This window comes from Tetrao urogallus (genome assembly GCF_951394365.1).
Source record: "Tetrao urogallus genome assembly, chromosome: Z".
NCBI classification, from domain to species: Eukaryota; Metazoa; Chordata; class Aves; order Galliformes; family Phasianidae; genus Tetrao; species Tetrao urogallus.
In genome coordinates, this window is record NC_136816.1 from 5,026,409 (window position 1) to 5,054,055 (window position 27,647).

The following is a 27,647-nucleotide window of genomic DNA, read 5'->3' on the forward strand; positions in this document are numbered from 1 at the left end:
CTGGGATTGTTCAATCTGCAGAAGAGGAGGCGCAGGGGAGACCTTATTGCTCTCCACAACTACCTGGAGGGAGGCTGTTGTGAGCTGGGGGCCGGCCTCTTCTCTTGTGTAAGTGGTGATAGGACCAGAGGGAATGGCTTCAAGCTGCGCCAGGGGAGATTCAGGCTGGACATTAGGAAATACTGCTTCTTTGAAAGAGTGGTCAGGCACTGGAATGGGCTGCCCAGGGAGGTGGTGGAGTCACCGACCCTAGGAGCAGTTAGATGTCTTGAGGGACATTGTTTAGTGAGAACTGTTGGTGACAGGTGGGTGATTGGGCTTGATGATCTTGTAGGCCTTTTCCAACCTTGGTGGTTCTATGACTTAGTACCATGTCTTATTAAAAATAACCCTGAAAACATTTAGCAAAGAGAAAAATGAATTAATACACCAACATACCTTATCTTTGCACACTGGATTTCATGCACGGACTTCCTGTGCATCCCTTTGCAGTGCAGAAAGCTTGGCTGATGAAAACACAGCTTGAATTGCAATTCCTGCAAGCCAAGGATTGCTTCTCAGTATGAGCTGTTCAGAGCCTCATTTTAGTAGAGACCTGGAGGCACGGCTACAAACAGCAACAATAATTAGCTTTAAACTCTGTGAATCTCAGTGAAATTGGTGAGGCATTGGAATGGTCTAGTCAGGGAGGTGGTGGAGTGACTGTCTCTAGAGGTGTTCAAAAAACACGTAGATGTGGCACTGAGGAAAGTGGTTTGTGGCCATGGTGGGAGATGGTTTGTGGTTGAACTTGGTGATCTTAGAGGTGTTTTCCAATCTGAATGATTGTGTGACTCTATGAATCTCAGTTTTATTGGGAAAAAAATGACAACAAAATATCACATGGATAACTGCTAGATGTAAAAAGTTAAGGAGCATTTACTTTGGGAAGCTAAGCCTGAAAACAGCTAGGAATCAAAGGAAATTTGGTGTTCTCATTGTTCTCATTCTTCTGATTTCAGTCTATACAGTCCCATGTTAGACTCATTTCCCTGTGTAGAAAGATGAGGTTTCTTTCCATGATGGACAGAGATGGTCAGCAGCTTGCAATATGTGTTGCCCATCAGCTATTGCACATGCACAGCTGGAGAACAAAGTAACCCTACCTTGCATGTCTCTGCTCATGTTTACTGTGTAAACATGCATTTTTTTTTTTCAGTTTGGAGCAGCTTAGCTTACTACAGTTGTTTATAAAATCTTAGAATGCAGAGGAATTGAGAGGTTACCAGCAATCTGATCATCCTGAAAATGCCAAAGTGCTGTTTATATTTAACTGCCATTGCAGCCAATGTCATACTTAAATGCTCTAATCAGCCAATAAAACGGAAAGGCCGTTGTGACATGGCCCAGACAGGAACCCAGTGATGTAGAAGTGTTTGGTCAGTTTGCTCCTTGGAGAGAATTTTACCCTAAAAGACCAGGTTGCATTTCTATGGAATAGATTAATTGGATGTGATTGGATTTAAACAAATACAAATAAATATTTGTAAGTTCATCCATAAGTCAGGATTTCTCTGTTCCCTCATAGGACTTTCGTTGTTTTGTTGTTGCCTTGCTTCGCTTTGTTGTTGCTAGCTCCAGAATTCCTGGAAGATCTTTAACATATGTTCACTGACTGTTTCTGCTTTTATCCATGCACAGAGAATACTTGTCTGGGGGCCTTCACTCTCCACCAGCCCAAACTCACATTGCCATTATCATGTTGTGCTGAACTTCTGGGAATGTGACACAGTCATGTCCAGCGTTGCTCCACTGGCTGCTCAGAGAGACCACCACAGGGATGTGCACATTCTTTGCAGAAACGACTGCTAATAGGTGGCTGAGATGCAGAGGCTCAGCAAAATAAAGGAAATTCCAGAGATCTCCAAGTACCTTGTGTTGTGATATGTTATGACCGCACATTCCCTTTCCTCAAATGAGGACTTTTAGTGCTTTGCAGAGCCAAGCTCACATCCGCTTTGCTGATAACATGATGAAAAGTAGCTGGAGTCATGTTCCCGGGGCATCACCATCAATCCAATTCTCCCAAGCTAAGTATTCATTGTTTCCCCTTCTCCTCACACAGATGTTGCCCCACACAGGGAAGACTGATTGCAAAAGCCGTTCATATAAATATTTACAGAGGAAAAGCATGAACCAAAAAGGACTTGACATTTTTGCGAAAGATCGTATGATGCAGGCTGGTGAGATAGGAGGCGGCAGACTGAGTGAGGAGATGCCCTCAAGCCCACGGCTCCTCTAGAGCTCAGAAGAAAGCTCTGACTGTCCATCTGTTGCTTTAAACAGAAACCACTTGGATTCTAAGGTATTTCTGAGGGATTAGCAATGCTAGCACCCAATGTGTATATTTCATCTGTGCCCAAATCCCCTGGGCCAGCTGCTGCTGATGAAGTGAAGCACTCCTTCTTCCCTCCTGCTGTGAACATGCCTACTCATTTCTGTCTGTTTCAGGACAAGACTCTGCCCTGTTTGTGCTGCAGCAGTTTCCAAACACCAATGACAGCCTTGACAGAGCTCTTTCAGCTCCCCTGTGCCAGCCTCCTGCTGCAGCAAAGATATCTGTTAACAAAAGTAATGCCACCAGCAGGCAGCAGGTGGTACATTGCAGTGAATCATGAAAGGTTGTAATAAGACAGAGGCAGAACACATGAGAGGCAGGGGAGGAAAAAATGAAAAAGAGCAGAACAAAGCTGAAGGAAAGCCCTGTGGAAAGCACTTTTTCCTCCACTGCTTATACACATCACAGAGCGAAATGTTTTGCTGCTTTCCCAGCTCTGGGATCGGGTATGGCCCTGCCACGCTCTCACCCATTGTCCTCCCCACTGTTTGCTTAGAAGGAATTCAGGAGGGATTTGCTTTCTCTTGTTTCACAAGCCCCACGTTTCCACACTGCCCGAAGTGGATACGCACCAGCTGGCCGTGTCCATCATTGCTGCTGGGATGTGGAATTCCTGATTATACTTAGAGCTGCAGAGCCTGCTCCGTCATTAGCAGGGCAGCTCGACGTGCAGCAGTGGGACCGGGGCCGTGCTGGCCTGGCCCGATGCTGCCAGACACTGTCCGGACCAGAGATGAGAGATCTGCTGGTGGTGCCCCTGGGGCACGTCCTCACCCTTGCTGCCCTCAGCCTGGCCGAGACGCTTCAGAAAGGTTTGCTGGAAGGGCTCTGCTCCAACGGGGGGTTTCGCTAACGGGAAGGCATTTCCACCAACAGCGGGGAGGACAGCATGACTGGCATTACCAAAAATGTGTGAAAGTCTACTGGTTTTGGGCTTGTCTGTTGAGTAGTTGCTTGGTTGCTGTTGTGAGGGGTGGTGAGAATAGCTTGCGTCTAGGAGGAGGGATAGCAGTGAGTCTGGCTGCAATGGGAAGAGGAAAGCTTTGGGTTCAGCCTGGGTGGGATGGATATGTCCTGTCACAAAGCTTGCTGCCGAGCACAGGGCCAGCACTGTTGTTTACCTGTGGGGATACACAGCTTAAAGACAGCCCTCTGAGATCTGCATAGCATATGTACATGGCTACAGATGTCCAACATGTCCACTACGTGAAGCAGAGAGTTACTGCCTTGACCTGCTCTCTTGCATACGTGCATACATTCAGCCAATGCATGAACTGAAAAATTATCTATTCATTAAAGTCCCTTAGGTGCCAAGATAAACACTTGTGTTCAGGATTTACCATCCAGTAAACTTGTGGACTTATTCCACAGTGGTAATCAGGAGGCATTCAGGGCTATGCAGCTTCAGGGGAAAAAAAAAAAGCAAGGTAAACCTCAAAAAGGAGTCCAGGGGTTAGCAGATAGGCCAGTATTTCTGCTCTCACCCATTACAAATGGAAATCAGGTTGGCTTCAAAATGGGGAAAAATACCTGCTTTTTATGAAAATTTTTAAAGTCAAAATGTCAACTTATTAAGACGGCAGTAGTGTAAGTTGGCGAACCTCAGTCTGTTTCAAAGTGATCATAGGATGGGATCAGGTGGGCAAGAGAATCAATAAGGAGTGTGATTGCCTCCTAGCCTGGTGGCACAGTGCAGTGAGGAGATAGGCATCTGCTCTTAAAACATGGTGGGTAGCTGCATTACCCACACCCAAATGGCCCGGTAGCTTCTGGTGGGTGGGTGCAGCATGGGGTTTGGCTTTCCCATGGGCCCCGTGACTGCCGTTGGATCATTTTGCTATCTTGGGAAACTACAGCTGACATCCAGAAAAATGGTACCAGAGTGGCTTTGCAGATGTGCTGCTTAACTGATTTTCAGTGTTACCTAATCCCCTAGGGTTAACTAAAAATGTCAGAGAGCCCCCATGCATGCACACAGTGCTATTTCTTTATACTGATAAATACATATTGTAATGTTTTATTTTTCTGCATTAAAATCTGCTCATTAAGGCATCATAAGTTTTGACTGCTTTCCTGAAAAGGTTAGAATGATGCTGATATCTAGGCTTTTTGGATGGCCTTTGTGAGGAGGCACCATCTCAACCATTTTGGGGCTCTCTCACCACACACTGACAAAATGGCGGTGTGCTCCACTGCTTCCTACATCCTGAAGATAGGCCATATGACTTCTAGGCTTGCGTCCCCTTTCCTCTGACCTCAGTGAAAGGAGTACTGCCTTCATGCTCCCTGCTGGCCATGCATTTGATTTTAGTATGGGAAATAAAAGAACAAACAAGAGAATTACACAGTGTTGTTGTCACGGTCGTTCCCTGAGGCTGTAGAATTTAGGAACCCCTCTGTTCTAACTGTATGTTGATGCATGGCCAGCTCGGACAACATTCTCCATAAAGAGGGAGTTGGATTCTATTGCAAGAGTTGTATCTTCGCTGTCAGGAGATGCCAGGTGGACAACATCACTAAGAATAATTGTGTCATATGTAAAATTAAGGAGAAACAGTGAAAGTACTTATCCATTGCTAATTTATTTATTCACTACATAAAACTGATAGACTCACTTGGCTGAAAGAGCAGAACAGTCATGTACATACAGCAAATCTATCTTTATTATTTATCACGTTGCCATTTTCATTGTGACAATGCAATTACAAAACCGGCTGCTTTGAATTTTTTTTACTGCAAACATTACATTTCTAAGGGTTAAAAGAGCATCATCCCAGAGATCAAGGCATGTGGACAACAGCAGTAAAAATGTACAGTATAAAATTGGATAATAAAACTCTATTTCAGTGAGTCTTAATTCCATCAAAACCTCATAAACTCAGTCACGAAAGAACAGCATCTCCTTTGAGGCAGACAGGATAACCATCAGTAGAAGTTATTCTCCTAGGGCAGCTGCTAGTTGCAGGGAAGTTTAGGCTTTCTGAAAATTTTCCACTTGGTTTCACTGAGATGCAATTCATCTGGGGATGCCATGTGGATGATTACTTCTATTCAGTATGACCTAGAGTGACCCAATAAATGGAAACCTGATACACTTTGAAGTGGTGATCTCAAAAACAAATCTGATGCAGATGTGTTTTAATTAACATTTAATAATATAATGTTTAGCACCACCTTCACTGTATTTTTAAGTTTTTCTTTCTATGCAATAGGAAGTCATATAATCCAGAAATGATACTGAGGCAAGTTTGTGCTAACGACGTTTATGAAGTGTCAGGGTATCTTTGTAAAACTGGTGGTGGAAGTCCATTCTTTCTTGCCTTACTTTCATTCCAACCGAAATCTAAGACATTCTAGTTTTTACGCTTATGTAAATTAAAAAAAGCACTAGGCTAAATGCTCTCTATTAATGCTTTCTATTATTATCAGTCTCTTATGCTGGAGTACCTTTTCGTTTCTTAGCAGGAGGCGAGAATTTGGTGGTGTCTTTTGGCTAAATCTCATTGTACTGAGGAGATTTAGCAGACAAAGTATGGGAAGGGTTTTCCCATGAGAAAATAGTTTCCCATATACTGCTTCAGGAAGCAAGGAACAGGAAGATTGTTGCATTTGCTGAACATTTGCAAGGAAGTGTTTCAGGAACATGGCATGAAGCTTACTCACCTCAGCACAGCTGTCAATGAAATACAGCCCAGCAAATATTGGATGCGTGTTCCATACAGCCATTCAATTAAAGTCGTTCATGTGCACTGGGGTGCAAAGGCTGCCATGAATTCACAAGGCATATCCCTTCAAACACTTCTTAGAGACTTTCACCAGGGTGAAGGAAAATGTTTCTAAAGATACATTCAAATGATTTGTGATCACAAGTCTGCGATAAAAGTGTCAGACACAGGCACTGCATTTTTAACCCTAGTGCTACTTGGTTAGAATAGGTGAGAAAAAGAGAGGATGTGCATCAGTCACACCACAAGTCTGGAAGAGCTGATGGGCCTTTAAGAGCCTCATTTTGGTAAAAATTAGTCTTGTATAAGATTGATCTGACTAGTGCCCAGGAGAGAGAGCAGAGGGGAGAGTTTGTGATAGCAAAGAGTCACAGGGCAAATTACAGGGGCATGACTTCCTTGGCCGCATCTCTCCAGCGAGCACTGGGAGGTTTTCATGCTTTGTCTCTCTTTGTGCAGCCCCCTTTATCAGCACTCCTCTGGAAACTGTGGATGCGCTGGTGGAGGATGTTGCCAAATTCGTGTGTGTGGTGGAGTCATACCCAGAGCCGGAGATCACATGGACACGCAACAGCATTCCCATCAGGTAGGGAGCCTCCTTAGACTGCTCAGGGCCAGGGCTTTCCTCCACAACAAAGGTGTGACATTGGAAACATCAAAAGGGTCTGCAGTGAGGAACAGGAGTGTGGCTGTAATTATACTCCTTAAGGAGTGGTAGGAGCACTCCGGGGGCTGCCTGGATATGTGGTCAGCCACAACAAAAACAGAAATCTGCTATCAATACTCAGGGCAGGGAGTCCAACCTCTTGCTGTGTTATGTGCTTTATTAAGTAATTCTGGGAAGCCATTTTCTTGGACATTGTCTTGTTTTCAGTCTGTCTTTATTGGTAATGGTAGTCTGTGACCTTGAATTTTCTTTGAATCTCATTCTGTTACATTAGGAGAATCTATCCTTTACAACTTCACATGTTGAGTTTGGAGATGGCTGGTTTCTGCTATGAATAATGCAAGGAATTTGCTCTCCAGTTACAAATATGCAATTCTCTTTCTGTGCCTCAGTTCACTCCTTGACAGAGGAGTATGATGTTGTGTATTTGAACAGAACTTCAGATCTGGCTGCCTAAACATCTACACTATGCTTAAAACCTTGCAAGGAGGGGGCTGCAACAAGCAATTCTTGTTCACTTCTGCACTTGATGGTAGATGAATTATTTGTGCTTTACTCTGTCATATATTAAAGATGAAGCATCAAGATGCCTCTGAAAATGCAACACTGAGACCATGTTATGGAAGTGACTACCATTATTATAACCTCATTGATCTAGATAGGCTCTTGCAAAGTAAACTCTATTCAGTCATCCAACTCTGAAATCACATCATATCTACTGGATATCTTCACATCGGTTTCTCTCTCTTGTTTGCTCTTAATGACTGTAATGGAAAGCTACAGAATGTTCTCTATATAGCACAGTTGGGATCTGTTCCTCATGAGTGATCTCCATGTTAAGCAGATAGTCTTCTTCAGTGTGGTTTCTGCTGCTAGGATTGGAGACTGAAGACACCTGTGATCTGCTGACTCAGAAGACTCAGACAAATCAACAGCAGGAAGAGTTCTTATTGTCAGGAAATCAATTTTAGAATGAGAAAAAATAGATATCTACATTTAAGCATGCTTGCCTTCAGAAATCACATTTATCACCTGCAGAAGAACCTGATCAAAACCCTACTCCTAACTCTCTTGTCCTCTCCTAACTCTAACTGCCCTTAATGTGAGGTGAAGGTCTGATTTTCCATGGATGTTATTTCCAGGTCAGGTCAACTTTCTCCTAAGTCCTTTCCCACTCATGACACCATGCTTGAGAGTCAAATCTGGCAGAGGAAGTCATTCACGTGGGACCATGGGAGATTACATGCTTTTTTTGTCATAAAGTCATAAGAAAAATCACAGTTTTCTCTCAGTTTTCTCTTTCAGAAGATAAACACACCAATCTGTGCTGGTGTTCACAATTGGTGCTGGTGGATACAAAAGCTGGGACCAGTGGCAGGGAAATAGGCGAGCTGAAAATATCTGTTACTTTCCAAGAACATGGATTAACGTATTTGCACAATAGAAATGGATCAGATCATTGGCTTCTTTTCTGAAGAAAAGTATATTTATGCGTGTGTGTAGCAGACTTCAAAGGGGCTAACTAAAGCAAGCAATAAATATTGGTTGTTTTATTTACGAAATTTTCTTCTCTTGCCAAGGTCAAAGTACCATGAACAAACAGCTAAGCTAACCTCCAAAACAAAGCAGTATGTAAACATGCAGCTTCAATGGGAAAAGTGCCAAGACAGAGGCTACTGTCAGCATTAATCTTCTGGAAGATCCTCTGTGTGTTCCTTTTGGTGTCAAAAACCTGTGCAAGTAGAGTGGTGTGTTCTGAACTGAGCTGAACTTGTAACACCAGCAATGGCACAGACATTATGCAGTAGCTGCAGTACGTATTTCAGCAGCCCACTCAGGCTTCAGGGATTTGTGGCAGACTGGGAGACAGTGCTCCGGTCAGATCCATTTTGCTACCACTTGTTGGAGTGAGTTGCATGGTAGTGTGAAAGTCAAAGAGGGAGAGAATTATGAAACGTTATGCAAATCATCCTTCAAAGTTTTACCATATTTTTCCAGCTTTGCAAGGAAAATCAGAGAGCAGCCCTCTTGCTTTCTCACTGTGTGTACTCCTCCCTGTTTCTCTAACATGTACATGCATGCACAATATTCTCTTGTTTACAAGTCGTCTCTGCTCCACGGGCTTCTCTGCAAAATCCCATCCCTTCCCAGAGCAACAAATGCTCTGATTTCATAGCTTTTCTGCATTTATCTGAGGTCTCCAGGTTAAATCCTGCTGTCATTGAACTGTAGCTAACCTTTCATCCTCTAGTATTTGAATGTTTCTTTTCCAGCCACCCTCCCCCCAAAAAAAACAGGACCCAGCTGTATTAAGGCCACTGGTGCTCATGCCTGTCCTTGAAAGGACAGAATGGCAGATGCCAGCACCTGTTGGATGTAGCATTGCCACCATGCCAGTGGCCATCTATGCGTAGTCTGGATGATCTATAGTTGTACTAGATGATCTCAGTGGTCTTTTCCAACCCTATCAATTCTGTGATTAATAGTTCTTTGGTTTAGTGAGGCCCAAACTGAATCTTAAGGCCCATCGTGATGTTTTCAGTCCCTTTCCTTGTCTGCAGATGTTGAAAATAAGAAGTAAAACCAATTGACTTTCATGGTGCAGTCTCCAGTCTATATGCACATAGTCTCCTCACCACCTGCGCTCTGCTCCACAGGCTGTTTGACACCCGGTACAGCATACAGAGGAACGGGCAGCTCCTGACCATCCTGAGTGTGGAGGACAGTGACGACGGGGTGTACTGCTGCACGGCGGACAACGGGGTTGGTGCAGCTGCCCAGAGCTGCGGGGCTCTGCAAGTCAAAATGCGTAAGTGGGAAAGCAGAGGAGCTCTCAGCCCCACAGTTGCCCTCAGGTTGGAGCCAGCACGTGGTGATGCTTCTCTGCTGGCTCAGTGATACACCATGGAAGGAAACTTAGTTCCCCCAAAATGGTGAGCGGGGGATTCTTTTTCCTGCCAGCGAGTGCAGACTAAGTTATGTTTTGCCTTTGGGCAAAAAGTGTTCAAATTTTCCACACATTACCTTTAATGGAGTTTGAATAATTTAATTTTTTTTTTTTGGATTGTTAAAAATTTTTCTTTAAGAATCCTTTATCATTTTTACTGACATGGTCACAAATCTTTCATGTAGGGCCATTAATTGTGGTTACATGCCCTTCTTGCTGAGCTAGAGACAAGGCTGAATCACTTAAAAAACAATTCACTCCAGATCTGAACTTTCACACAAGGTGTTGTTTATGCAAAAAAAATAATGTCAAAACCTGGAATGCAAACATTCTTCAATATTGGAAATGCTCTTATCTGGATCTGGACTTCAGCCTAGGTCCTACTTCAAATGGCTGTCAAACCCCACTACTGAAAACAAAGGATGCATGCAAGGCAGCTGTTTTTGTGTCCAAAAACTGCAACTTTGATTGCTGCACTAAGGAAGGGTTTTACTTTCCAAAGCAGCTCACACCCCACCAAGGATCTATCTTTCGGCTACAGCAATGCAAAGAGAAAGCAGCAGGGGATTTTGTTGGATGACTCTGAACTTGTCCTGTTCTTTTATCTCTTACCTTCAGTTCAAGTTTTGCCTTTTCAAATTTTAGGACCCAAAATAACCCGGCCGCCTGTAAACGTGGAAATCATAGAAGGTTTAAAGGCCGTTCTTCCATGCACTACAATGGGGAATCCAAAACCTTCTGTTTCATGGATCAAAGGAGAAACAGTGGTAAAGGTGAACAGAGAATGAAATTTCGCTATTGCTATTATCTATTGCTATTTGCTGAAGTTACTGTGACTAAATATTAACATCACTTACAGCTCTTCCAAGTTCTTTCTAGGAGGAAATCATTTAGAAAAACCTTGGCTGATCTTATAGATGCTTACACTCACAATAATTTCTGTTTGTTGAAGTTTTACATTTCATTTATTACTACTAAGCATGGCTAAATGCTACAAATTACACTTGTCAGTGTTTCATAAATAGCACTCAGGTGAACCACTTGGCTAATACTGAGGGCCCTTTTGAAGCTGCAATTCACTGATCTGCAGAAATAAAGATGGATTAGTGTGTTGTGACAGTGCTGAACAGGAAGGTCTGAGCTCAGATTCTTTAGTTACAGGGCAGCAGAAATCAGTTTTATGCATGTAAGCCCAAGTTTTGCAAGAGGACGTTTGGTGCTGCTTGTATGCAGGGTGTACACAAAGTTCTCACCTTGGGCCCTCCTTTCTCTGGCAGGAGAATGCACGCATTGCTGTTCTTGATTCAGGGAATTTGAGGATCCACAATGTTCAGAGAGAAGATGCAGGACAGTATCGATGTGTAGCCAGAAACAGCCTGGGCAGTGCCTATTCAAAACCTGCAACAGTGGTTGTGGAAGGTGAGTAACCCTTGCGTCGGGGTCCAGCTCTATCTGCTGACCTGATGGGACTACGGAGCTAAGTTGGGTTAGCCTGAAGTACCAGTTTGATATTGACAAAAATATCCTAGGGTGGCCAAAGAGGCAGGGGAAGGGAAAGGAAGGGAAATGAGGGTAAGAAACAGGATTTTTGACCTCACTAATGCTCAGTGCTTTTTGATGGGGAAAGGGTCATTGTCCACAGCTGCTGTGGGTCTGGTGGAAATTGGTCTGAATAGGAACTGATTCTCCCTTCTGACTGACATGTTCCAAGAAATCAGCTTGTTTCTTGTTTGGAAGGTGCCACCAGCACACTGTTTGACTTGTGGAGATGGACAAGTAAGAAGCTTATGGCTTTGGAAAACTGCTGTAAAGAGACTGGTTGGAGACAGCTGTCGCACATCATTTTGCAGCATTATGTGTACATCCTTCCCTTTTCCCTTTGATTTCTCGTCTGAGTTGGTTGATTCTTCAGCTAAACAAAGATGTTTTCTTTGAGGACTTGCACATTTTCTGCCCACTAAACCCAATACCAATTTGATTTTTCAGTTTCTGGTCTTTATGTGTTCTGTCCTTCTTTTATTTACAGAAGGTGTTTGCTTTCTGGTATAAATCATATTCAGTTTCCCAATGCTGAGAACAGTGGGCTGCAGGGGCACTCAAATGTAGGCAATGAAGCACTCAGTGTTCCTGGATCCTAAAGGAGAGTCCGGGTTAAGCAAGGTTTTGCAAAGCCAGAAGAGGGATGGATGACACAGCAGAAGAGCTTACATTTGTTTTGTACTCAGAACTGAACAATCTGTACAGCAAAATGTAGAGAAGGGCATCTGTCCAATTCTCAAAAGATTGCAGAGGTTACATTTAGTCTATTAGAGGTTATTCAGGGTACAGTCATGTTTCTAAAAGAACCATTGACTGTCTCCTGGAAGGAGGTCAGATGTATTAGATTCAGCTACAAATCACTGTAGGATTGCTGTTTTCTTAAAAAATGCAATCATTTTCTTTCTTCCTTTTTTTTTTTTTTAAAAAAAATAATATTTACATGTGCAGACTGAAGGATGTTAGAAATTCCTTAAATAGCTTGAAAATAGAAAGGCAGCTATTTCTAATCTAGATTCAGAGCTGTGCAGCTCCTGATGAGGCAAGGTGACTATGTGGCTGAATAGTCTGGGTCTGGGTTCTGCTTTGTCCCTGATGCTGATGGAGCAGCTCAAGGCTCACCAAGAATTGACTGAGGCAGACGCTCAGTGCAGTGCTTGGAGACTGCCCTGGTCCATGCAAACAGCCTCAGTCACTGGGGTCTTATTTCTCAGGCCTACCGGAGCATTTGGGAACCTAAAAATGGTCTAGAACTGCACCAACATCTGGGCCGTTAAGGCCGATACCTTCTTTTGTCCCTGTCTCCAGAATTATACAGCTGAATGTTAATTCAGGGAATAGCAAATTTATCTACAAATACACTGCTTGCAAAGGAGAGTCTGTGTATGCTCTTTTTAAAAGCAGAAAGATTAGCTCTTAATTAATCAGTGGGAGCTCAGTGCTCCTGCACAACCTATCCCTTCATGTTCCCTGCATGTGTTCTGTGAACAAAGCGATGTTGTTCTCTAGGCTCTCCTTGGTTTTTCTGGTAGGGCACCCGTATAATAGACCTTGTTTCAGGCTGCCACCCAAACTAGTCTGGTGAATGTTTGTTTTACTTTTTTGGCTCCCAAAATCCAAAGGTAATAATCCTGACTGCAGCTTGCTGTGTACACAGATCACTTCCCCTCCCAGTATTTTAGATCAGCTCTCATGAATATTTACAGATACATACAGATGTGTGCATGTAGCTGTATATGCATGCATGTTCGTGCTTCTATAGCCTAGCTCACTCAAGTTATTGTTATTTTTAGTGTTCCTACCCCCTCAATGCTAACAAGTTAAGATAGATCCAAGTCAATAATAATCTAAAGCGAGAAAATTGCACTTTAGACTGCCTTCTCTAAGCATTAATTTGAGCTCTGTGTTCAGAAAATTCATGCAAACATGCTGCTTTTCTGCAATAATACAACAATATTTTTCCTTAAAACTTGGTGCTACCACTTGCTGAAGTTACTATCAAGTGTAGTGTGGCTTAATAAAATGAAATGACTAGGTATGGCCATGAATATTTAATCCTGAAGCAGATGTTCATTCAAAGGGCAGTGCAAATATTTATGCCTAGCTAAATTGAGATCAGGCGGGTCCTGATTTCTGAATGAGGTTTCTAATTTTCTGTCTGATTTTAATGGCTTTGATGCTAGTCCTGCAATTAGTTCAAAGCATGGAGGCATCCAGCTTTTGCAGGATTGCATGCAGACATGCTCCTTTACATAGGTACCTCAAAAAAAAAAAAGGCTGCTATTTTCATTTGCTCCGAAATGTTACGAACTTGTGAACTCTAATCAGTTAATGAACCTTGATACACAGAATTGGGTCAGGATTTTAATCAAAAAAGTTGAAAAAGCCTGTCCATCCAGACTATGCCTTTTTCCTCCTTTGCTCCAAGTTCAAGGCAAACCCATGTTTGTATAAGTGATGGTGGATGGCTGGATATTATGTAAAATTTCTTTTCCAAAAGAGTATTTGGTCACTGGAGCAGGCTGCCCATGGAGGTACTTGAATCATTGTCTCTGGAGTGTTCAAGAAATTTGTGGATGTAGTACTAAAGGATATGATTAGTGGGCATGGTGCGGATGGGTTCGGGTTGGACTTGATGGTCTTAGTGGTCTTTTCCAATCTTAATGATTCCATGATTCTGTGAAATATTTTGTCCCCTTAGAAAAGCATAATCCACTAGGGACAGAAACATGATCACCATGGAGCTGGCTGCTGACAGCAGGGAGCAGGCAGGAGAGGGAGAACGGGGAAGTCTTCTGCTCTGCAAAGACAAAGAATTGAACAGTGGCCCCTTTGCCGACCCTGTTAAATTTAGCAAGTGAGGATGGCTTCCAGTTACTCATATATATTCAGTTGTGGCTACAGGAAGGTACTTGTCCACTGAGACAAAGGTACAATGTTACCATCTTTTCTGCTTGTCAGGAAATGTGGTTTAAATTTCCTGGTGATAGTTGAACAGTAGTTCTGTATTCATTTTCTATCTTAATAATTTTGCTAACTAGCAGTTTAACCACTACAGGGTCAATTTTGAATATTCTGCTAACCCTAAAAGAGAAGAGTGTTTATGTACACTGTGAAGTAGTAGCTTGCCAAGGCGTTAGTCAGCATCTATACAAATTTCCTACTGATTGTTATACCAATGCACAAAGTGAATCTGTGGCTCAAAGACTTTGGGATGAAGGCTAGATTCAGGGCTTTGGGAGAAGTTTTCACTTGCTTATGTGATTTGTAGTTCCTGCATATATTCAGAGGGTAAACCTTACTGACAAGATGTTGGCTAAGGAGTTGCATCTGGTTTTACCTGAAGATCACTGCTTTGGAAATAAATAGGAGAAGGGCTATTGTCTTCAGTAACACAGAGAGGTGCCTTGAAGTGCAGATATTCCCAGTGGTGTCAATGGAAACTGCAGGCCAGGTACAAGCTCTTGGGCTGTGCCAAGAATGTATTTCTTGGCCCCCCATCTGCACATCTGAAACCTGTGGGGTTTGCACGCTAGGCAGTATTAGTGAGTTGTCCAAGGCTTTTCCCTTCATGCAGTACACAGCAATTTGTGTAACACAAGCTGCAGAACAGGAGGAATATTCAGTTTTCATTGGTATTTGTTGTAGCATTGACCCAGCCCATTAATAGGACCAATCCAACAAAGGCTGTACATAGGCTGATCAGGCTCAGCTTCTGGGTTTACTGCCCTTGGCAGTCCCCATGGCTTGACATGTGTAACAGTGACATTCTCCATACTCTTTATGTATAAATTGTATGACATTTAAAGGATAAATTTGAAGCTACAAACCCTTGCCTAGTAAGAGGCATGAGAACATTTATACTTTGGGCACACTTGTTGTTCTTTGAGAGCTCTGAGAGACTGAGAGAGAAGACGTCCTGTTGCCCTTTCTTTTTTTCCTTCTTTTTTAACATGGAAAAAATTCCTCAGAATGGTTTTTCTTTACCTTCTTGCTGTCTTTTTCAGATGTGATTCTTATAACCAATATACAAAGTATACAAAATTTCTGAATCAAGTAAGGAGCTCGTATTGCAAATCAGCAGTAAAACAATTTATCTCCTGGTGACTTCAGGTCTCATCACCTGATCTGGGCTCTGTGTTTTGGCAGAGCTTTTATTTCTGTTTTGGAGAATGCTTCCTGCTCCCCTTGGGAGAAGCAAAGTGCCACCTCATGAATAGGTAGAGTGAACTTCTGTCCCATATGGTCTCCATTCTTCAAAACAAAAAGGTCTCAGAAAAAAAATTGAAAACTGGCCACAAATTATGTAGAGCTTAGAAGCAACAGATGTTTATAGAAGAGGTGTGAAAGTGAAAACCATATGCTTCCGAAACAGTATAATTTATTTCTATAGCACCAACTGCAGAAAAACCATTTTCTGTAAATGAATGGTGTAACTGCTGTTAACATGTACAAAGGGTTGAGGTAAATCATTTACTAACAGAATTCAAGGTCAAATGCCCTTCAGAGATGTTCCCTTCCACTTCAACAGCAGCATGTGTAGGTTCTGTGCTGTAGGAAGATGACGTTTGTTTGTGTTTTTTAGCTTTAAAAAAGATAAAGATTTTCTTCTCCTGAAGGTGAACAACATTCACATTGTGTCTAAGCATTGCACCCAGTTACTGAAACTCCCACCATTCCCAGTTTGCCCCGTAACACATTTTTAGCTCAATATCCCAAATAACAAAGAAAAAGGTGATAAGTAAGGTGTAATTTAAATAAAGGTGTAAATTAAACAGAAAGAATACGTGGATGGATGACTGTGTATTCAGTTAGATGCACCTCCATTTTGTGATTTACATGAAGCTGAACTTGATCTCCAGCCTGTGGCACCAGAGAGTTGTAGAATTCAGGATTTTTGGAGCATATTGTGTGATAAGCTTTGGTTTTGAAGTCATCACTGTACAAGGGCAAGTCTGGAAATCAGCAATCGTAAATCCGCTGGGAAAGAAAGAAACAAACAAAAGAATTAGCTAGGACAAGTGCTGGAAGATGCAGTGCTCTCATCAAGATGCTGACAGGATCCTCCAGGGATTTCATAACATGTTTGGGTCAAATCTTCCTTGCAGTTTCCTGTTGGCTAAACACAGGTATTGATTGCGAGCTGCTGATCCTTTATCCAGACAGTTTGGTTCATCCTTCTGTTGAAATGCTCCTACTTGGCTTCTTCCTCTGCCACACTATGTGGACGGCACAGAAATGAAACAAATTATAACAATAGTAGAAACAATGCTCCTCATGCTACTCTGACTGAGATGTTTGTTTTTGCGTTCCAGTCCTGGTAGATAGAAGTCTTTTCTTGCCCGCAGTTTATTACTAGCTTATTACTGCTTATTACTAGCTACTAAAATAATACTCTGCCACAGGCCACAAAAATGTTCCCCTATAAGCCACTTGTGAGAACTGCCTCAGTCTTAAAAATAGGAAAATCTTCCTTGGAGAATCATCCTTCAAAGAATAGGATCTTCCAGTGTATGAGTAGATTCAGTCCAGATGTTTAACATTCTTAGATTGTTCTGTACAATTGGAGACAGCAGGCTAGAGGACATCAGAAAACAGTGCCTTAGCTGTTTGATTAGCTACTACTGGCTAATGACAGTAAGCACTATCTGTTTTATGAGCCTCTTCTGATGATCATTATGGTCCTTTTCCACCCATGCCATTGGGTTGTCTATTTCTGTTTCTATTGGGATTCTATGATTCTGAAGCCTTGGGACAAATTTGTATCACAGATAAATCAGAAGATAAGAAAGTCACACCATAATTGCAAGAAAGAAATGATGCATTTTAGTGTATCTGTCAATTTAGATGGACCACGTTCCAGAGAAAAGTTTGATTTCAAATGAAACCTGCCTCCAAATGTACCATCCAGTAAGTGCTCTACATTTAGATGTTGACGCTTCTTTGCATAGAAAGGGAGGTACCAAGGGATCACACTGATAGCCAATCAGCACTGTTATCCTGACTCTTGTGGCCATGCCTACAGGTTGGCTGTTGCCATGAAATCTGACTTTTTGTCTATGCTGTCTCCGAGGGTAGAGCATTTTGAGCAAGATGGAAATGGATCCATGGCCAAGAAGCATACTGACAGCATAAGCCTGCTTTTTTGCACTTAAGCATCAGCCTCAGTTTCCACAGGGAAGCTTAGATACCAACAGTGAACATTATTTGGACATTCCAAGGAGAATAATTCCTGCCTCCTGGCAGTGGGGCAGCTGCATGAGCCTGCAGGCAGTGTCTTATGGCAATAAGCAGAGTACACTGAAGGTTGCTGTGAAAAACTGCATAGGGTGTGGGGGCAGAGAGCACTGAAGGGAAGGAAAACAGAGCTGAGCTTGCCTGTAATTACACAGTGTAATTGACTGTTCTCAGCAGGGTGGCAATGGGCAGAACTGAAATTCCAGAATATCTCATTAAATCTCCTCCTGCCTACTGAAGTAACCATCATCATCCTGAGGTTATCAGATGGTGCAGATATGTGTATAGCCCTAATTACAGGGCAATGGGGCAGGCCACAGGAGAAAGAAAACAGTCCCAGACCTCCTGGGGAGCAATGCACAGGCATTCAGTGTGTCATGCAGCAGTGTGGTATGGGCACAAGGTGCCTCTCTGTGCCTTCAAGTGCCTCCCAGTTCCTCCCTGTGCCTCTGGCTGATGACTTCCTGTGCTGATGAAATGGAAGACAGGCACCTAGAAGCACAAGGCTCCTAACAGCAATTCTTCTTTAATGGACTTTTGAGCTTGCTTCTTCTTTCTGAAAAATAAAAAAACCTCTCTCTTCCAAAAAGGAGCTTGGAAAGGCACAGGAAACATATATGAATTTCTCATGTAATCGCAAGAATTGTCATTCTCTACCCTATGTTTGGTAGCTGGGAAGCATGTCTTTTGTGTGCAACAACGAAGGGAGTAAAGGACAGAGAATATCTGTAGCTGTGAGGCTAAGGGAGCCAGAGCAAGATGAGATGGCTGTCCCAAGTGACTGCCTTTTCAATATGAGAAACTGATATATGTCTGAACATACAGAAAGTTAGGTTTTCCAAGCAGTAAAGAGATTTTATACAATCTCTTTGAATGTGCACTTTTGGTATGGTACATTTGGGCCAATATCCTTTTTTCTCAAGGCTGTTCCCCCAGGTCATCTCCCAGTGACTTCTCCCACCTTTCTTATTCATGGAGCCTTGTGGGAGATGATTTTTTTTTTTTACCACTTGCAACTACTCTTCCAAATGGTAAGGTGCTAGATCTTGTCCTAGCAGTAGCACCAGTTCTGTTGTCACACAATATTTCTAGGATGCCTACCCAATGAAAGTGCCTGCGTTGTGCCGCTGTATAAGACCAGTCCTTGCACAGCTCCAAAACTGAAAAGGAAATCTCAAATTAGAAGTTGAGAATAAGGTCATGAGATTAACTTACATTATGATGGGCTGACAGAGTTTTCAGAACTGAAAACCAAGCAATCAGAAGAAGGAATGATCATGAGTACCGTAGATACTGTGATTGGGAAACGCCATTTGCAATTACCCACGTGCAAGAAGAACCAGTTGCCACTGCAGGCAGCACTTTGAAACAGACAAAAGGAAGTACTGCACATCTATAAGGCTAGCACTGACATGAAAAGAATTTCCTTATTCATTTCCTTGGGAAGTAATTTGAACGTGTTATCCTCACTTGTCCTTGAATCTGGTGTTTGCTCTGTATATAGAAATGGACAGTCATACAGAACAGGTTTTATATAGTTACACAGGATATAAGCTATCTATTTACATTTTACTCCTGATTATTATAGCCTTGCATATTTGCAGGATCTGCTTTAGGATTCCATCTACAAGCCATGCAAAGCCTTTCACAGATGAGAAGTTCCTGTGCTGACCTGTGCATTTAGCTTTCAGGGAGGCCTTCTGCTGAAGCAAATTTTCCTGCTATCCATTAATCTTGGAGCTCACCCTAGAAAAAAGCTACCTTGGAAGGCTATTTCCTGGATAAGAAAAACTTGCTTTGATATTAGACACCAGAGATGAGAATCTGAAGGCATATGCTTCAGGATGAAGATGATGTGATTTCCTCCACCTCCCTCCCATGCAAACTTTGGATTGTCCTGACTGTCATCTCACAGGGTTGTTGTACAGCCTCAGGACCCCAGTTGTAAATATATATTGCTGTGCTGTGCATTTCTGGACAGAGGGTCTCAGACCTAATGAAAGTCCCAGACCTAATGAAAGTCCCAAACCTCTCAAATCATGTATCAGGAGGCAGAAGGGCTTTGGAGATTGTGAGATTCATAGAAAGTGCTGAGAATTCAAATCTGGTTCTCCTTCCAGATTAGCATGATAATCAGAAGAGGGGCAGCGGTACCAAGGGGACAGGCTGATGAAGCAACACTTGCCTACGGCCCTGTGCAAACTGCGTCTGGGGCCAATGCTTAGTAGCCCTGTTCTTTTACAAATAATACACAGTTTATGTACGCTCTTCACTCTCTACAACATTTTATCTTTTTTTTTTTTTTTTTTTTTTTCCTTTGGATAACTTATATGTCCATTGTTCTCTGGCAATAAGCATGTTTGGATGAGGATTAAATAGAAATAGGTAAAAATTTGATAGAGATAAGTGGAAGTGTCTCATACTAACTTTGCCTGTGGCAATTTACTACTCTTTGTGATTACTTGCTAGGCTTGTCAAAAGTTAAATTTGCAGTTTTGATGAGAGTTACTCAAAGATCAAAGTAAGACTGACCTCACAGTTATCTCAGGGTTTAATCATTGCCCAATAAACTTCGGGAGGGTCTGGAACGGTGCGAGCAACAGCCAAGGTACATCATGAGCTGTTCCTGTATAGAGGTATGCATTGAGCTGTGCACAGAACCTGCCTTTGATCTGCTGGTAGTGCTTGCTAAAGAATCTGTTCTCTGAGCTCTGATCCAGGCCCACCATGCCAACTGCCAGGTCTGTGCCAGGCTTGTTCAGCCTGGGTCTCAATGTGCTGCTAGCTGTGCATACATACTCGTCGTTGAGCCAGATGTGTGGTGGATTTTGAGGGTTGGTATTCAGAAATTATTGGGATTTTACAGGGATTCATTTGAAATGTCAGAAAATACAAGTGCTTCAGCTTTCTGTGTATTTATGAATGTATTTTCAGAACTCCGCTCATCTCTCACTGGTGGGACAGAAACCATAGCCCCTCTGCTTAGTACTTCTTCTTGGCTGCCTGGTTTAGGTTTGTCAGGATGAATGAATGGATGTGAAAGGAATAAATCTGGATGGGGATTTGCATGGCTGGACTTCTTATTGGCAAAGCCTGCAAACACACTGGTAGAAGTTTATGGTCCTTCAGAGCATATAGGTGGCAAGCATAAATGATTTCATGCAGATTTGCAAGTGAAGTCCCAGCCTGGAGAACAGCTCTGTTGAGAAGGAGTCATATAAATCTGTCATGCTTCAGGTACCAAAGAGCTACCAAAACACTGTGAAACATGAATTAAGAAATGCTTACAGGCTAGTTACTGACTGCCTATACATGACTACTGCAGAGAGCAAAGGCTTTGGCAAGGTGTTTCTATCGGGGGAGGTTCCTGAGGCAATGTGTACTGTGCCAGTTCTTCCAGCAGCACAGAGCACCACTTCCCAACACACAGAGGTGACCTTCACTCACTGCATTGTGCAAGTTAGCAGGCAAAAACATCCAGCATGTAACTGTAATATTGATCCAAAGGCTACTTTTTATGATAAAAGCAGAACTATCTGGGGAGTGGGGAAGGCTGGGATATCAGATCCTGCAGCATGGAGAAGGTCTTGCTCATGTATTCAGCCAGGCTGAGACAGGGAGAGAGCCAGCACCCACTGGTGCTTTGTGGTTTCTGAAAGAGCTGAGTTCTCTGTGGCCCTGTCTCAGTTTGGACTATCAGGCATGCTTTACAGTATACCAGCACCAGCAGCAAGCTCCTGAAGAGTGAACTTGTGTCCACATTCACCAGCTGGCTGAATTCAATGCGCTGGCAAGCACTGGCTGCGTTCTTTTGGAAGCCAAGGCTCAACCAACACCAGTGGAGGTGTGAAGAGAGCTCCACCACATACCCATGCTTGACAGGGTTTAATGCAGCAGAGCAAGCAAGGACTTGCAAAACTCACCCACTACGGGTGTCCTGACATGATGGGGCTGAAGCTGATGGTTTCTGTGGGTTGCTGGGCTCTGAGCATGGCTTGGCCCTCCCCTGAATGCCACAGCCCACCAGAGCTGCAGCTGGATGCCAGCAACCCAATCCAGCCAGCTTTCATGGAAAAACAGGCCTGAGCAGGCCAAAATCTCGTGGAAATGACGGACAGCTCAGCCAAAGGCAGAGGGAGGGTGAAGTCACCTGGAAAGAGTTAGCTGCTCAAACCAGGGGGACACTGCTTTAATCTTTTTATAGCACAAAAAATTTTGTGACTGGGTTAAAGCCCTACTGTTTGGACTGGATGATGTTACCTAATTCTCAGAAATGAGAGCAGCTGGCCATGGTACAGATGCCTCCTAGCAAGCCCCGTGGCTTGCAGCACATCATTTAGCAGGACTGTAAAAGAAAGGACATTTATTAGGGGGCTTGAGAGTGAAACTGAGCGTGCTGGCTGGACTTTGAACTGGCAAGATTTCATTTCCAGCTCCTCTGAGTGAGGCACTCTGTTTCATTTTCTGCTGAAATATAAAAGTAAGTAAACAGAGCCCTCTTCTCTCACCCTGCTCACCTCACTAAGGACACTGTGTGGTTGCTGATAGCTTGTGATGATACTGCCAAATGAGGGAAAGTCCTGGTAAAAACCACGTTTGGGAGGATTTGGACAAGGAGGACTTGTAGTGGAAGTGTCAGAAATCATCTGACTGCTGGGGATTTTCATTCTGAGGTAAAATGAAAACAAAACCATGTCCTAAGCCCAGCAAATAATGTGAGTATTACAAACACTTATTGCCATTTCTTGTTCCTTCCTGTTCCTGCTTTTCATCTCTCTATGCCTCCTGGTTGCTTAGCTTGGCACCATTGGGGTCTTTGATTCTTTCTCCTGTTTACTTCTTCCATTTTGTCATGTAGGACAGTGGAAAAAAAAAATCATATTTTTGGGGGCTGGGTTTCTCCCTTTAGCTCCATGGTAGATTTCATCACTAATGCCATTGCCAGCACAGACCTCAATTTTGCCCTGGTGGCCTTGCACCTGCTTGCACTGATGGAAGGTGACCCTAGATACTAGCACACAGCTTGACCTGGTGAGCAGCCAACACCAGAAATACAGGAATACATAACTGTCACTTTGTTTTCTCCCCTCATATTTGGTAGTTTAGGCTGGAGTAGCCTGATATGTTGCCTTTGCTGTGCTTAAGCCAACAGAGCTATAGCTGCTGCAGCAGGTATTGTGCTCCATACACACTGGGGAACCAGAGGAGCCAATTTCAGATTCTTGGCCTTCCCACTTGGGGCACTTGATCTTGCTCCCTGTGCATAATAGAGCTTTGCTCCCTAACCGTGAACCTGCTGCCACTGTTGAAGGATTTTTTTTTTCTTTCTCCTGTCTGAAGGTTCCATGCAGATTTTGAGAGATCAGTGGGTAGAGGGGATGGCACAAATGTCTGTGTCTGACAGTGGCAAATGCAATGCTGTTAATTTCTTGCTCTGGCATCAACAAGGCTGGATCAGAATAACAAGATTGTTGTGAGGGCAGGCTCCCTGTGGCACACTGCACAAGTAATGGCAGCATGAGAAAAGCCTGAAGGGCTGTATTCTGGCTTTGGGATTAGAAGTGCTGGCTTCAGCAGGAGCCATGTGCATGTAGCTGCCGCCAGAGGACCGGCCCAACAAGTTTAGTATTTTTCCAAAAGAAGTACGAAAGTAATCATGAGCTTGGCTTATGGTGTTCAGGGTGGAATTCACAACCATCCAATGCTAATGACCTGGAGCAAAACCTTGGGCAAAAGCTTAATTTCACTTCTTAATCTTCAGAGAAGTCCATGGCCAGGCACTGCAGCTCTGCTCACCTGCAGTGGGGCTCTGTCTCACGCCAGCCCCTTTGAGCAGCATCCATGGGGTGCTGCTCAGTGAGTGGAAGGGAGCCAGGAGTCCAGCAAGTGTCCTCCTGCCCCATCACTCAACCAGTGCTGAATTTAACCCTCCTAAAAATTCCTGCCCAGGAATCCACTGAATGGGTGTGCTCCCAAAGTGGCAAAGTTTCTAGGAAATGCACTCCCCTTGTTGCCTATACATCTGTGAACAAAACTGACTTTAGGTGCTCTGTTAACACAAAGTTCAGCCTTCACATGTCCAAATAGGAATGGAAAGACTATGTGGAAAGTAATTTTTTTTTTTTTTTGTCCCATTGAAATTTTGCAGATGAAGGCTTTTCTGCTGTTGAAGAAGTCTCTATCAGGAGAAATATTCAGTGTGTGTCAGGACCATAATTGTTTGCTTAATTTCTCTGCTTGGGATGTATGCATCTGGAAAATGGGAGAAAACAGTGGTCAATGACAAGAGGTGCAATGGGGAAACAGGAAAGCAAAAGACTGTAATGTAGTCTGATATTTTGATAAGGGGAGCTGCATGGATAGCTGAAGTGGAAAACAGAATATAATCCTTGCAGAAGAATGCCAAAATAAACTCTTTTACTTTCTAAAATTTTTGATGGAGATTTTAAGTCATTGCTGTGCTGCCTAGAAGGTAGAAAGTAAGCATTACTCAGTCTCCAGCATGGGAAACTAGAGTAAGAAATGGCACAGAGTTATCCATCCTGCTTCTGTACACACATTCAGGCATCTCCACTGAAATTTTTGGGTCAGAACTCAGATGTTCCACATAGGAAATGATTCTCTTCTTTGTTTTCCTCTGTGCCGTCCAAATGCTGCAGCTGAAATACAGCTTGTGGAGGCTTGTCAGGTCCATGTTTCTGGATTAAAACACCTGCTCAGCAAAAAATTTGTAAGATGTTCTTTTCACCAAAAAAGTAAAGCAATCCTTTTGGAGAGGGGAAGGCCTTGGCTTCAGACTGTCCAGTAACTTGACTGCCATGGAAGAAGCAGTGGAGGTGAAAAGTGACCTTCTTGTCCTGTGCAGTCTTAGTTTCCCAAAGCTTTTGCTGGCCTTGCCCCCATAGTTAAGTGATAGAAGCTTACTACCCAGGCATGTCATGGCATGGAAAATAATGGGGTTTGTGGTGCTCTGTGGTGAGTCCTAATTGCTGCAGTCACACTGATGAGCCTACTTGACCCCCAACCTCTACCACCATGGTGGGTCCCTCGGTGTTTTCAAATTGTAATATGCCTTCTATTCACTGCAAGCCATCTGGGTGGTTTTTGCATGTTACTTCCTGTGAACAAGGGCTGTGTATAGATTTCCAGAGCTAAAGTCTTGGTTTGTAATGTGTGGAATACAACCACACTGCCTACTTCATTTCTTCTCTTTGTCCCTCTCATAAAACTGTTGTTCCTCAGGACTTTGCTCAGCTTTCTTTGAGGGGTTGTGGCCTGTTTGGAGATGTACTGGGAGGAGACACCCCTGCATCAGACCAGCCTCAGCTGTAAGCACCCATTTAACATAGTGCCTTTGTCTTCTCCCACAGTTTTTGCCAGAATCCTGAAGGCTCCTGAATCCCAAAACATCACCTTTGGCTCCATGGTGACACTGCGGTGCACAGCAGCAGGTGCTCCAGTCCCCACTGTCACCTGGCTGGAAAATGGAAAAGCTGTAAGTGTTGCTTTTCTGTCCCCAGTTCCCATTGCTGCCCTTTGTAGTGCCTGCTGTTCAATCACTCTGAGACAGTTCTCAGTTCTTCAGTGCTCAGTTCTATGGAATGCTCTGCCTTGTCTCCAGGTGTCGCATGGGTAGGATCTGGAATGCCGGAGTTGAAGGATGTTTGAGATGCTTGCAAGCTCCTCCTGGGCCAGAGTGTCTAGGAGGACTTAATGATGAGTTTAAATATTTCTACAGCCAGCTTTCCTGGCCTTTGTCCTAATATGATGACAGTAACATGAAAAAATGGCTTATCTGACGAAATAAGAAAAGCTGAGGCAGTTAAATAGAGCAAAATTGTTTTGAGGCAGAATATGCTGCAACTTGAAACTTGAAAACCATCTGGTGCTCACAGGAAAGTGATTTGTGGATTAATCAGCCTGGCCATCTAATGTGGGTGCCTCCTTTTCGTTTACCCAATTTAATGCCCACCTATAAGACATTGCAGTGCTCTTCAGTTGGACTGAAGAGCCCCCTGACTCCCAGCATACCCTGTATGCCAGAACAGTAGCAGCTCTCCAGTAGTTGCAACGCTGGATTCCATCCTACGCCTTTCTGACACGGATTTCCTCCAGCCTTCTCATGTTTGTTAATGGCCATGCTATACATTCTCCATGGTCTTCCAAAAGCTTTCATAAAGTTGTGTGGCCTGGAGCACAGTGCCGCAGAGGCAACTATGTGCATACCAGTGATTTGCCTCTTCTTCTTCTCACTGATTCTTCTGGTCAATGGCTGGCCATGGGCATTTCTGTTGGCTTGCTTGTCCAACAGGACCAAAGGATCCTCTTGCAGAAATTTCTTACTTCAGGAGGCTACTCCTGCCCTGCTCCATATCTCTTCTGTCCGTCTATTAAAATACATCATTAAGGAGCTTGGGCTATTCTGCAGGCTGTCTCACGTTCTTTATCTCCAACAACACTTTTTGTATTCTCCAGTCTTACATGGTTATTTTCCAAATTAAAGCTATTGTAATATAGCTATATTATATTCTATGCTATATTCTGTGCTCAGACTGGTAGGTAGTCCCTCTCCTTGTGTCCATCCTCCAGATTTCCATACTGGCTTCTAGACTCTGGATTAACCATGCACATTGTCCAAACCCTTTTTATCCACTCCTGCCAGTGACTACAAGGTCATGCTCCTGCCCATAGTTTTCAGAGTAGCTGAGGAAACAAGAAAGATGAGGAACTCACTGGTATCATTTCAGAAGGCTGATGAAGACCAAGGGGCCTCAGAGCTTCAAGGACCTATATTTTAGGACAGCCAGTTCTTCACCTTCCTTGCTTTCAATTGTTTCTTGCAGGAGTGGAAGGACCCTGCTATGCCAAGCTCCCATTGGTGCATGACTCCTGTAGAGAGCTGCATGCTGGTTGATTTGTCACCGCTGGTGAAAGCATAGTTCCTGTTTTGTTCACTCCATCAGCTGACATGGAGCATTCTGTACTTCTTGGACCAAGCTGAGAAGAATGATCTCAGATCTCCATGGTCAGGGTTCCTGGCATGAGAGGCCTCTGCTGTGCAAAATCCTATAGAGGGTCCCAGGCTGGACCTGGAGCACTGTAGAAGAGCAACAGATGTGTTGAATGCAGGGGAATTGTTTCAGATTGCAGCAGATAATGCTCAGTGCTGGCTAGGTTCTGTGAGGAAAAACTTGTAAAAATAAATCTGACCAGTGATACAGTTAAAGAGAAACTCTTCAATTGTGAGAAAATATCCTGAGTTCTCATTCATCTGAATTGATTTGACAGCATAACGCCAAAAAATATCCCTGCTCCCTGCTTTTGCACTGTGACCAGCCTGCCATGCATTTCTGATGCAGTATTTACAGTACTTGTGTTAGTTCTGTGATTTAGTTACTTCTCCTGCAAGTCTCCTTTCCATACATTTGAGTTGAGCTGGAGTGGGACAGAACAAATGTATTACTTTTTGTATTTTCTTTTTAGAGAGAAAACAGTGTGCTTCCTGAAGAAAGATACCACACTGATGTGTTCCTTCTTGCTTTTTAGTTATTACCAATAACAACTCTGGAAGCAGACAGACATCTCATTGAAACATGCTTCCACTAGCTTCCACAGTGATCAGATTAATGTCTCACCTCTCTGCTAGATGTGTAGATAGAGCACTTTGCTTGGATAGATCCAGACACACACAACTTTCACTGTCCTTAGGGCCAAGACATACCAGAGGAACCTACAGATGGCCACTTTTCCCTTTGATACTTCCTAGTGGTATGAAGAACAGAGCAGGCAATGCTGCTGTATGCTGCTTCCTTGCGAAGCACAGTCCTGATGTGCTCTGTTTGATTTTAATAAGGGCCAAAGTTGCAGGAAAGGCTTTAAGATAAAAACAATTCTGACTTGCCAAAATCAGCAGGCTCCAAGTTCATTCACCTCAGAATTTCTTCACTGGGGAAAGACCTGACCAATATCACCACATCTGCTGCTGCTTCCACATTTCCAGGCAGGAGGGAAGAAAATGTGTGTATCTACTAGAGCATTGGAGACAGAGCGTTTGCTTGGCTCACTGCTGGTTTGAAGTTGTGGCAGAGGCTGCCTTTATCAGTCAGGTCACAGCTATTTTGCTTATACCCAGGCTTGGGTGCACAAAGCCATTTTGTG

The 27,647-nt window shown here is 43.4% G+C and overlaps 1 protein-coding gene across 1 annotated transcript in view; it reads left to right on the plus strand.

Annotated features, from left to right (window-relative positions):
• Window positions 1-3,110: 3,110 nt before the first annotated feature.
• MUSK (muscle associated receptor tyrosine kinase) overlaps window positions 3,111-27,647 on the plus strand; it is a gene marked incomplete at both ends in the record, with an annotated part of 44,744 nt that continues 20,207 nt past the window's right edge. The window contains 6 exons of the mRNA XM_079548094.1: window positions 3,111-3,189; window positions 6,562-6,688; window positions 9,427-9,578; window positions 10,362-10,489; window positions 10,994-11,135; window positions 24,860-24,984. Coding sequence (XP_079404220.1) covers window positions 3,111-3,189; window positions 6,562-6,688; window positions 9,427-9,578; window positions 10,362-10,489; window positions 10,994-11,135; window positions 24,860-24,984 — 753 coding nt within the window. The remainder of the gene's footprint in view (window positions 3,190-6,561; window positions 6,689-9,426; window positions 9,579-10,361; window positions 10,490-10,993; window positions 11,136-24,859; window positions 24,985-27,647) is intronic.